The sequence below is a fragment of the Myripristis murdjan genome, chromosome 14, assembly GCF_902150065.1.
Source record: "Myripristis murdjan chromosome 14, fMyrMur1.1, whole genome shotgun sequence".
NCBI lineage: Eukaryota > Metazoa > Chordata > Actinopteri > Holocentriformes > Holocentridae > Myripristis > Myripristis murdjan.
In genome coordinates this window covers 36,164,120-36,175,277 of record NC_043993.1, presented here as the reverse complement: position 1 = coordinate 36,175,277, position 11,158 = coordinate 36,164,120, and the positions used below count along the sequence as shown (strand labels likewise).

Genomic DNA, 11,158 nt, shown 5'->3' with positions numbered 1-11,158 from the left:
AAACATCTCGTGTGGGTCAGGGATTAAAACGTCTCTTGTGGGTCAGGGATTAAAACATCTCTTGTGGGTCAGGGATTAAAACATCTCATGTGGGTCAGGGATTAAAACATCTTGTGTGGGTCAGGGATTAAAACGTCTCTTGTGGGTCAGGGATTAAAACATCTCTTGTGGGTCAGGGATTAAAACATTTTATGTGGGTCAGGGATTAAAACATTTTGTGTGATTTCAGGGATTAAAATATCTCTTGTGGGTCAGGGATTAAAACATCTCTTGTGGGTCAGGGATTAAAATATCTCTTGTGGGTCAGGGATTAAAATATTTCTTGTGGGTCAGGGATTAAAATATCTCTTGTGGGTCAGGGATTAAAATATCTATTGTGGGTCAGGGATTAAAACATTTTGTGTGATTTCAGGGATTAAAATATCTCTTGTGGGTCAGGGATTAAAACATCTCGTGTGGGTCAGGGATTAAAACGTCTCTTGTGGGTCAGGGATTAAAACATCTCTTGTGGGTCAGGGATTAAAACATCTCATGTGGGTCAGGGATTAAAACATTTTGTGTGATTTCAGGGATTAAAATATCTCTTGTGGGTCAGGAATTAAAACATCTCTTGTGGGTCAGGGATTAAAATGTCTCTCGTGGGTCAGGGATTAAAACGTCTCGTGTGGGTCAGGGATTAAAATATCTCTTGTGGGTCAGGGATTAAAATATTTCTTGTGGGTCAGGAATTAAAATATCTCTTGTGGGTCAGGGATTCAAATATTTCTTGTGGGTCAGGGATTAAAATATATCTTGTGGGTCAGGGATTAAAATATTTCTTGTGGGTCAGGGATTAAAATATCTCTTGTGGGTCAGAGATTAAAACATCTCTTGTGGGTCAAGGATTAAAACGTCTCGTGTGGGTCATCCCATAATAGATGTCAGGATGTTTGAGGCTGCGGCAGGGGTTTGGTTGCTAGGACAGCGGGGTTCCTGACTGACTGACTGACTGACTGACTGAAAGGGGCGTGTCCTCTGAAGGGGGCGGGGCTTCACACAAATAGGGCTGTAACTTCCTGTTTACACCTGTCCTGTCCTCCAGATGGCTTCGCCCCCTCCTCTTCCTCCCGTCCCGAAGCCCAGAGCTCGCTACATCCGGGACAACCTGAAGGCCTCAGACCGGTCAGCACACACACACACACACACACACACACACACACACACACACACACACACACTCACACTCACTCACACACACACACACACACACACACACACACACGCACACAGACTCACTCACACACACACACACACACACACACACACACAGGGCCGGCTTTTGGCATAGGCGATATAGGCAATTGCCTAGGGCGCCATCTGCTGGAGGGGCGCCGCTAGCGGCCATAGGGGCACCGGCAGCGGGATTGTTGACCGGCGCAACACCGTCGGGGTAATTTGCCGGCGTCCCGGGGAGGGGGGGGGGGCAGGCATGGAAGGGCGCAAGGGAGTAATTTTGCCTAGAGTGCCAACACAGGTAAAACCGGCACTGCACACACACACTCACTCACTCACTCACTCACTCACTCTGCTTGCAGAGATCTGACTGGTGCGAATCTGCAGTCTTCATCCAATGGCATCCATAGGAGTGGAGGTACACACACACACACACACACACACACACACACACACACATACACACACACACACACATACACACATATTTGAAACTGGTGGCGCCCCCTATTGAGGGATTTCAGTTAATTTTCCACCTGTGGTTTAACACTGTTAGAAACATTTCCTGTGACTCTCATGATGAGTCTCTGATTTATAGTCTAATTAGTTTCATGCCATGCCAAAACAAATAAACAAACAAACTTTTTTTTAATTTTCAAGCTTTTCAAAATATTAGATTAGATTAGATTAGATAAAACTTTACTGATCCCTTTAGGTAGGTTCCCTCAGGGAAATTGTGGATCCAGCAGCATCACAGTACAATGAAAAGATAGAAAGACGGCACACATGAATACAATTAATCAGGTGGTAAAAAAAAACTCCCTCAACAACTGCAGGCTTCATGTCAGGCAAAATTTCCCTTAAAGTTCAGGGGAAAAAATCAAAAACAAACATGAACATTGATTTAAAAAATGCCTTGTGTTTGTGCATTTAATTTTCTTAGAAATACAAGAAAATTAAGAAAATGTATAAGAACTGTTTTTGAGAATTCTTTATTTCCATTTTTTCTGAATTGAATCTTTAGGAAATGGCATGAGAGAAGAGTTAGGGTTAGAATCTGACCCCTAGGTTTCCATGTCAGCTTCCCTTTTTTTTTTTTTTTTTTTTTTTTTTTTTTTGCTGTGTCATGGTGGGATGGTCTGGCGTGAAGCTGCAGATCCACATTCCACGCTTGAGATAAAACAGCACGCAGTTTCAGGTCATGTGAACGTCTTCATCAGCATCTTCATCAGCATCCTCCTTACACCAGCGACTTCAGAGCGTCAAAGCGTTTGATGTGACTTTGAGATGGCTTGCTCTTCTTCAACATCATTCTGTCTCACAGTGGAAACTATTTCCAGTTCGTTGTGTTTCCAGAAACTGGGGCGTGTTGATCGGCAGATGCTGAGAAACCAGTTTGACCTCCAGGCTGTAATTATCTGCCTGAAGCTCAGAGGACAAAAGACAAACTGAGTGTCATCACAGATCAACCGACAAATTTAGTCTGTCATCACTCTCACTTCACAGGAACACTTCATCCGTCTGATTTAATATTTTGGTTTTCGTTTTGTCGTGTCGGTGAACCAGGAGCTCAGGTGCTTCTCCTGGTCACCTCAGTCTTTCTGGTGAAATCATTCAGACAGATGGAGGTTTTTCATAATATAATATAATTTCATAATATAATTACAAACATCTAACAGAGGAAGTGACACATTAACACAAGTCTATATCCATTTGGGTGGGCATTACCCAGGTATCTAGGCAATGTCTCCTTTCCTTCACTACCTCCTCCTCTCCTTCACTCCCCCCTCCCTTCCTTTGTGACCTGGAAACAGCCAGGTGAGGGTTCTGCCTGTGGTTATAGAACTAGGGTTACAATATCATATACAATACAATATTACCTTCACTACAGCGAATTTGACAATTTGACTTAAATAAGTGTAACCCAGTTGCTCAGTGTGTTTCCTTTGTTTTCAGTGGCCTAGGTGAGACGAAGCCCTGTGATTGGCTGTATTTCACAACTCTGTTCATGTCTCCTCTGACTTCCTTTCCTCACTTCCGTCGAGTCACTTCCTGTGAAGATCAGATATCAGTCCAGGTGTAAAATGTTTAATGTCCACCAGGATTCAGGCCGTTCCTCTTCCTCTGTGAGGTGAAATAAACCGAACAGGTGTTACTCCACAACTCCAGCAGGTGGAAGTTCACCTGGATGATACAGAGCTGCACAGCGTCCCTGATAATCATGTCATCTCATTTGTCCTCCGTTCTCAGATGAGGATCCTCCTTGTCTTCCTCCTAGATTGACCCGATGCGTCAGCTCTCCCGGTCCAGCCTGGGTCTCCGGTTCGACTGCCGGCTGTGCCTCGGCGCCCCCGGCTCCGCCCAGCATCAGCAGCATGACAAACAGCATCGCTGCCCACATACCTAGCTTAGCGGGAGTTGCTAATGCTGTTGCTAACCCTGCTGGTGCCGCCACCGCACCCAACACTGTCTCTGCTAACCCCAGCGCTCCTAGCTTAGACAGCATAGTTAGCTCATTAGCCACCAACATACCATGTTTGGCTGGGGTGGTTAGCTGTGTTGCTAACCCCTCTGCTAGCCCAGGAGCAGATGGTGCCGTCCGTAACCTCGATGCCGCCATGTTTCACCATGGCAACCAAAACCCTGCTGTGACGATGCCTTTGGCTCCGCCCGCCACAGCTGGTAAACATCGACCACCCCCTCTACCAATGCCTGGGGTTACGGCAGATGGCCTCACAGGTAAATGAATGTTTTCAGAAGCTAACACTCCATGTCAGTTCAACATTGGTGACGTTTGTATGTGAAAATACCAGCAGCTCCAAAACAACTGAAGTAAACAGGAAGTGGCTCTGCAGAGGTCAGAGGTCAGCCCTAACCTGTAAAAGCTGAATGTTGTGTGTCTGAACAATATGGCAGATGTTTACCTCAGTTTTCAGCTGAAGTCTTCAAAGTGTTCTGCTTGATGTTACCTGTCTGCAGTACTTCCCTGACTTCAGCGCTCATCAACCAATCCGCTTCCTCGGTTAGCATCAGGTGACTCCTCAGGTCCTCCTACAGACTCCCAGGGAACTGCTCCTCTGTATCTCTGCTCATTACTTTTACACTCCATATCTTGGACAGACCGATAAACCTTTAGTGGATGATGTGTTTTTACATTAATATCCTGCATCCACAAAATGAAACTGATTGTCCCACCACAGCGCCACCAACAGGCCAAAAACTCCCCGAGCTCCACGCAGTCAAGTCTCAGACACCAAATATCACACAATGAAAAAACAAGGCAAAAACAACATTAAAAAAAAAATAACACCCAGGGACACAATCAAGGTTGTGACATGGTTCCTGTTGTTTTAATTCTCTGTTGAAAAATCAGGCGAGTAAGCAGCTGATGTTATAAAACGTGACCGCAGAATCCTAAAAACGTAAAATAGCTCTTATTCAGTTGTTTTGGAGAAACATGCAGATTTCATCTGAGTGTGACTGCTGATGGTGAAATGACAAAATTTAAACTTTTGGTTGAGCTGAATAGTTACTGTCATCAGTTTCTAATATTAATGATGAAACATATTTGCAAATAAGAAACAAGTATATCAAGCCTCTAACAACGAAAATTAAAAAATAAAACCAAGTCATACACTCAGGGAAAACAGAAGGAAAACAAAAGTACTGTGTGTTTATGATAATGATTGCAGATGTGGAGGCGTTGTTCGGGGCTGTGAAAGTGGCTTTAGATCAGACTGCAGTGACCACCGTCACTCCACCGGAGAGCGATGAAGGTAAACTATGACTCTGTTTACATGCACATCATATTCTGATTCGGGTCAATATTCAGGTTAAGGTAATTTCCTGAATAAGGTGTTTATATGCGCTGCAGCAGCTGGAATATTCTGTTTACATGTGACTTGGCATGTTCCCGTGTTCCAGCGAATTTCACGCTCTTATGTAATGCAACACTCAACCTGCGGGGGGCAGCAGTGCGCCTGTAGGCATCTGGTCTGCCGGAAATACAGAAGAAGAAGAAGAAGAGGTCATTATTTCTGTGTTTTGTCCCATCGATATCCTCCTGATACTGTAGTCTTTGTTCAGCTGAAGGCAGACTGCAGTCTCCTGGCTCTTGCTGCTGTACGTCATGTCGTTTTCCCCGCTTGCAGTAACCATAGCAACAAAGACGCCCCAGGATTCATTGCAACTCGAGCATGTGCAGATGTAGCTGAATATTCCGGTACGGGGCATTGTCTGGAGTTTACATGGCACAGTAGCTATGTTTACATGGACACAAATAATCGGAATAAAGGCCAAATCAGGTTAAAAATGCTTCATGTAAACACGTCAATCGGAAGATTGTGATCCGATACGGTCCATTCGGAAAGAAATTTCATTCCGAAAGAGAGAGGTGGTTTATGCCGATCATTATTCCGAACGGCGTCCATGTACACATCCATTCGGATCCTGTCTTCCTGGTTGGGGTAAAATGATCTCCACTGCGCATATGTGTTACGTCAGCGTGATGCTAGACGTTAGATCGGATTGGAGAAATTTTGCGCATGTAAACATAGCTAATATTCCACTTGGAACAGGCACATGCCAGGGGTCTGATTCGGAATATTCTCCAACCGGAATATGACCTTAATCGGGTTCGGTGTGTGTTTACATGACTCAACCGGAATATTGAGAATATTCTGAATAATACAGGAATATGGTGTGCATGTAAACGCGCTCACTGAGTTTATATTCGCTGGTTATTAGGTTGTTTGTCCTCTCCGTGTTGTTCTGCTCCTAGCTTTAAACTCCTCCCCTTCGGCCGTGGAAGGAGAGGAGCTTTACATCACGGTGCTCGCTGAGTGGGCAAAACAAGAGGAAGCTGAGGCTGAGTCGTCCAATGAGGAGGAAGGTGCAGAGGTTGGCCCTACCTCCTCTGATGCTGATAGACCAATGGAAAGAGACCCAGCTGCTGACCACGCCTTCAACACCAAGTATACATCAGTATTACATTTCTACTACTATAGTACTAATCTAACTACTTACTACTACAATAACGTGCTAAACTCAGAGGATCCTCTGATGAGGTGTCTCTCAGTCTCTCTCTCTGTTTAAATGTGAAGTGAGCGAGATCTGACCCAACTACAGGACACACATTGCCTTCTGGGTAATTAGCCCAAATGAGTTCTGCAATGCGGAAGAAAAGCCAAAGCTGCTGATGGAGCTCCATGGTGGAGATTGGACTGACCAAATGTGATTGGATAGTAAAGTCTGACCAATCATCTGACAGCTCTGCATGTCTTCTGCTGATAACTTTTGGCTCATTTGAATTTTTTATTGTGTGAAACAAAAGAAAAGGAAAGAAAAACAAAAGAACCACAATCAGAGACGAATCAGAGAAGAGGCTGAAATATACTGGCTTTCAATGAGGAAGAGAGTCAGGTCAAAGATAATCTGTTTGTGTGTGTGTGTGTGTGTGTGTGTGTGTGTGTGTGTGTGTATGTGTGTGTACATTCCAGCAATTCAACCAATCAGTCAGGTCGCGTGGTCCCTTGTCGGCCTGCCCCGCTCCCTCCTTGTAAAGCCGACCAATCAGGACAGCCAGGAAAACCTCAGAAACAGAAGACGCCAAGGTACACACACACACACACACACACACACAAATGTCATGCGAGGAGCTGCTCAATGCCCCAAAGTGTTACCCAAACTTCAGTATGATACGATACTGCCACGGTGAGTGGATGGTGGAGGACCCAAATGCAGGAGCAAGCAGGCAAAAAATACTCAACGGCAAACAAAAATATATTTAATCAACTCAACACAACATTTTCCTCTGTGTCCTCCACAGTGCTCATGTTGTCACGAGACAAAACGAAAACATTAACAATTCCTACATTATTCCAAATAAAAGCAGGCGTGTATAGCAAAGACATTAGGACATTTGAGCTGTTGCCTTTGTGTGGTCAACACTGACCACACATTGGTTGTGTCCTAACCTGCTGGGATCGGGCTTTCCACAACAAACCTAAAAGCATGATCTTGTTCTAAAACCAAAGAACTTTTGATTGACTTTAGGAAAAACAAGACTATTCCTATGGCTCTTGTTATTCATGGTAAAGACATAGTGGACACTTACAAATAGTTGGGCACTATATTTGACTCCTGTCTCAGATTTGATGTAAACTCGGAGGAAATTGTTAAAAAGGCTCAGCAAAGAACCCACTTATTGTGGAAGCTGAACTCCTTTAATGTGTCGAAACCCGTCTTGTGCACTGTGTACCTGTCATACATTGAGAGCCTGTTAACTTTTTCTTTTGTGCGCTGGTTTGGTGGTTTGTCTGGGAAAGACAAAAAATGTCTTGGCAGTGTCGTCAAAGTCTGTTCAAAAATTATTGGAGTGCAGCTGACTGATCTGAACTCTCTGTGGGAGCGTCGGGTCCTCCAGAAAGCAAAGAGCATCATCAACAGTGAGCATGCTGCACTTACGACGTCAGGGCGGCGTTACTTGCCGCCATCCAGCTCGTTGATTCCCTCTGCCATCAAGTTGCTGAATGCAGAGTAGATTTTTTGTTGTTCTTTTGATGCCTGGCACAGTCTTTTGCACTAACCCCTTACGGTTCTTGTGTTCTGCGTGCAATGATCCCCGGCACTTTGCTCTGTTCAGAGCGACACTCTTGTGCAATGTACTCAAGCACTTTATACTTTATAGATATTTCTTTTTCCATCGGTTTTGTGTTTTTGTGAGCTCTCTTGGGCACTTTGTGCAGCTGTTTCTTTGTGCTCCTTGAGTTGGGTTTGTATTTTTGTCCCCCCGCTGGTCATTTGTTGCCTCCTCTGTTGCTGTGTGTGGGAAGAGTGTTGTTGCTTGCTTGTTTTGATTTTGTTAAGTCAGGACTGTGGAAACTAAACTGCCCTTTGGGGCTAAATAAAGCTTTCTGATTCTGATTCTGATTCTGATTGTTCAGAGCCCCCGAGGGGTCTGCTTAAAAAAGACCCATGTGTAAATCTGTACTCATGCTTTCTGATTACCAATCCATGCCCGAGTTGTCAGAGCGCATGGATTGCAAACCCGTGGGCACAGTTCCGTGGGTGCGGATTTGTAATGCCACAACAAAGTGATCGAATGAGTCTTTTTTTTTCTCAACTGATCCCCGGGCAGAGGGGCGGGAGGCTCCATGAATATGAAGATATTTATGTGTTTCAACATTGACAAAATGGTAACTTGGACTGCTTGTGTTGGTAACTATGCCCATAGCCATGTATTAGCTAAATAAGTACACACCACACAGTAGTTATAACAGTAGTCTACACCGCCTGTCCAGCAGACGACAGGGGACTTCAGTGTCATTAGTCAGGTTTCCATGCGAATTTATGCCTGTTTCCATTAGTTTTGTTTTGCGATTATTGGGAGAAGAGTGTGCCACGAGATGATGTCATAAGATAGCGTCTGTGTGTCGACTGAACAACAACAAACACTCAGCTGACACTCAACAGCTGATCAGGGACAGATTCCTGTTGAACTTGTCGGCTCTTAGGAGAAGTCTGCTTACTATTTTGGCAGCGCTGACTTCGTACCGAACCATCCTAAATAAGGAATAAGTAATAAAGTAGTAAAATAATAATAATAATAATAATGATAATAACTAATAATAAGACTGTAGCGTAGAAGTTTGACATGGTATCCGGTCCAGTCATTGTTTATTTGCAAAACCTGTTTCCACAGCAAAAAGTCGCATTTTCTTTTATCGATATGCTGAGAAATCCACCCCCTCCAAGCGTAAAAACTTTATGCGAATTTTCGGCCGTTTTTCGAATTTCTGGCGTTTCCATCCAAGTTTTTTTTTTTTCACAATTTTTGAAAATGCGAATAAAAATAGGTGGATGGAAACCTGGTTACTGTCAAAAAGTTTGTCCCTCATCAGCAGTTTCCATATGGGAAAGCCACACTGATGTTTACCAGTGTTTTCTGTCTCCATCTGCCTCAAATTCATTTGGCTTCTTCATGTTTTCACACCTTTGAAGAGGAAGGTTCGCCCTGCCTTGCTCTTTGTTGTGCTAAATAATAAGTATGATCCTCCATTTAGCAAACTTCTCACAACTCTAACTCTCAAAAGACTCTCTCCAAGTTCTCACACAACTAAAGGACAAGCCTGTGGCCAGCAAAGTCTTTGTTAGTTGACTTCCGGTCTACATGTGCATTTGCACAAACATGACAGGCGCATTCTTTAGCTCCTGTCTGGTTTGTCCTTTATGGGCTACTATTAATTATGGCAGTGTAACATGGAGGCCTCCATGGATGCGGACCCGCTCCCCATGTAATATAAATAGCTTATTCTAAGCAAAGGAAAATAAAAAGATTCTTATTTCCACATGATTATACACTAATAAAAATACTTTTCAATACTATAATGCCTATGGATTTAGAATGGGATGTCAGAAAAGCTCCTGAACGTGTAATGTGGAGATGGCCCAATATTTTTGTCCACATGGCGTATGTGCGTTTACCTCACCCTGTGTGTGCATGTGTGTCCTGCAGGGCTGCCACCATTCGTGTGTCGAGGAAGAAAGGCGGCGCTGTGAGTCCGAGCGTGCAGAGCGCCGTGGTGAGGGCCAGCTGGCTGGACGTCTGGAAGGGCTTCAGGTGATCAGGAGGGGCTCGGCTCGTCTTACTGGGACATGAACTCCTCTGAAGATGTGACTTGTGGGGTCTAAAATATGAATTGGCCATGCAGGGTTTTTCATACAAAATTTGGAGATGGACGCTTTTCTTAAAGCCTTTCATGCCTTCACACTGAAGCATTCTTTTTGTGCACCATTTGTGCTTGGAAACATGGAATATGAAGTTATTGAACTGTCCGTGAGGTGGCGTTCAACCGGGATTTTATATGTATAGTTACCTATGGCAGTGTGTTTCCAACTTCCTCTCAATCAGGAAATACTCCTTCAACATAACAGCATCTCCAAAATAAAAGTTGGACTGTATCATGTATTAGTTGTCATGGGTGGACCCAAATGCATGAGCAAACAGGAACTGGAGTAAATAATTATGTGTTGACAGACACCAGGAATCAGGTAGATAATGGTAAACTGAACTTGAACCAAAGAAACCCACCGGTATGAACACACAGAGGACTAGTCATAGGACAGGATTGAGCTGGAGGGAGGACACAGGAAGCCACATGAGTCAGTTACAGAACAGGATGGGGGGACTAAGCCAAACCAGAATAACACAAGACCTAAAGAAAAGCAGAGAACCCAGAAACACAAGACGTCCATCGACACCAGGAAACAACAAAAGTCCACAAATTCAACACAAAAAAGTCCATAAACACAAAAGCTGGGCACTGGTTCCGGTTCTACTGGTGGGTTGGGGTTAGTTGAGGTTAATTCACTCTTTGTCTCCTGGTCCTGAAAGCCGATTCATGGTTCAGACAGACAGGTTGAGAGAAAGACAGAACCACAGATGGATAACCTGTCTCTTTATCTAACAGGCACAGTGTTTTATGGGCGACGCTGGACGGGCAGCTGATGTCTCTGTGGAAAAAACGAACAGTGAGTTGATGTCTCTCTACCTTCCCTGATCTGATGCAGGTACTAACCAATCAGAACAGCTGACCCACCTCCATCTTCACCGTAATGGTCAATCCCTTCATCATTAAACAGAACCAGCAAACCTGTTACCTTCTTACCTTCTTCCCTTGTTCTTCCTCTGCAACTAACTGATTTAGTGACTTGTTTCAGAAGTGACACAGTGGAGCCCCCTAGTGGTCACGATGCTTGTGGACTCTAACAAGTTTAACACCAAACATTATCAGGCCTCAATCACAAAAAAAAAAAAAAAAAAACAGGATTTAAATGTTTAAGGACATTCAAGATACACACCAAAAATATGCACTGTCAAAACGTCTGGATGTTCTGATGTCCACTGTGCACTACAGCGGCCGTGAAAACAATACCTTAATATACA

The 11,158-nt window shown here is 44.1% G+C and overlaps 1 protein-coding gene across 1 annotated transcript in view; it reads left to right on the top strand.

Annotated features, from left to right (window-relative positions):
• The window catches only part of LOC115371938 (arf-GAP with Rho-GAP domain, ANK repeat and PH domain-containing protein 1), a 29,843-nt gene that overhangs the window by 1,510 nt on the left and 17,175 nt on the right, over positions 1–11,158 (top strand). Inside the window, exons 2-9 of the mRNA XM_030069574.1 lie at positions 1,082–1,161; positions 1,575–1,630; positions 3,463–3,951; positions 4,905–4,988; positions 5,993–6,185; positions 6,711–6,824; positions 9,728–9,832; positions 10,683–10,743. Coding sequence (XP_029925434.1) covers positions 1,082–1,161; positions 1,575–1,630; positions 3,463–3,951; positions 4,905–4,988; positions 5,993–6,185; positions 6,711–6,824; positions 9,728–9,832; positions 10,683–10,743 — 1,182 coding nt within the window. The remainder of the gene's footprint in view (positions 1–1,081; positions 1,162–1,574; positions 1,631–3,462; positions 3,952–4,904; positions 4,989–5,992; positions 6,186–6,710; positions 6,825–9,727; positions 9,833–10,682; positions 10,744–11,158) is intronic.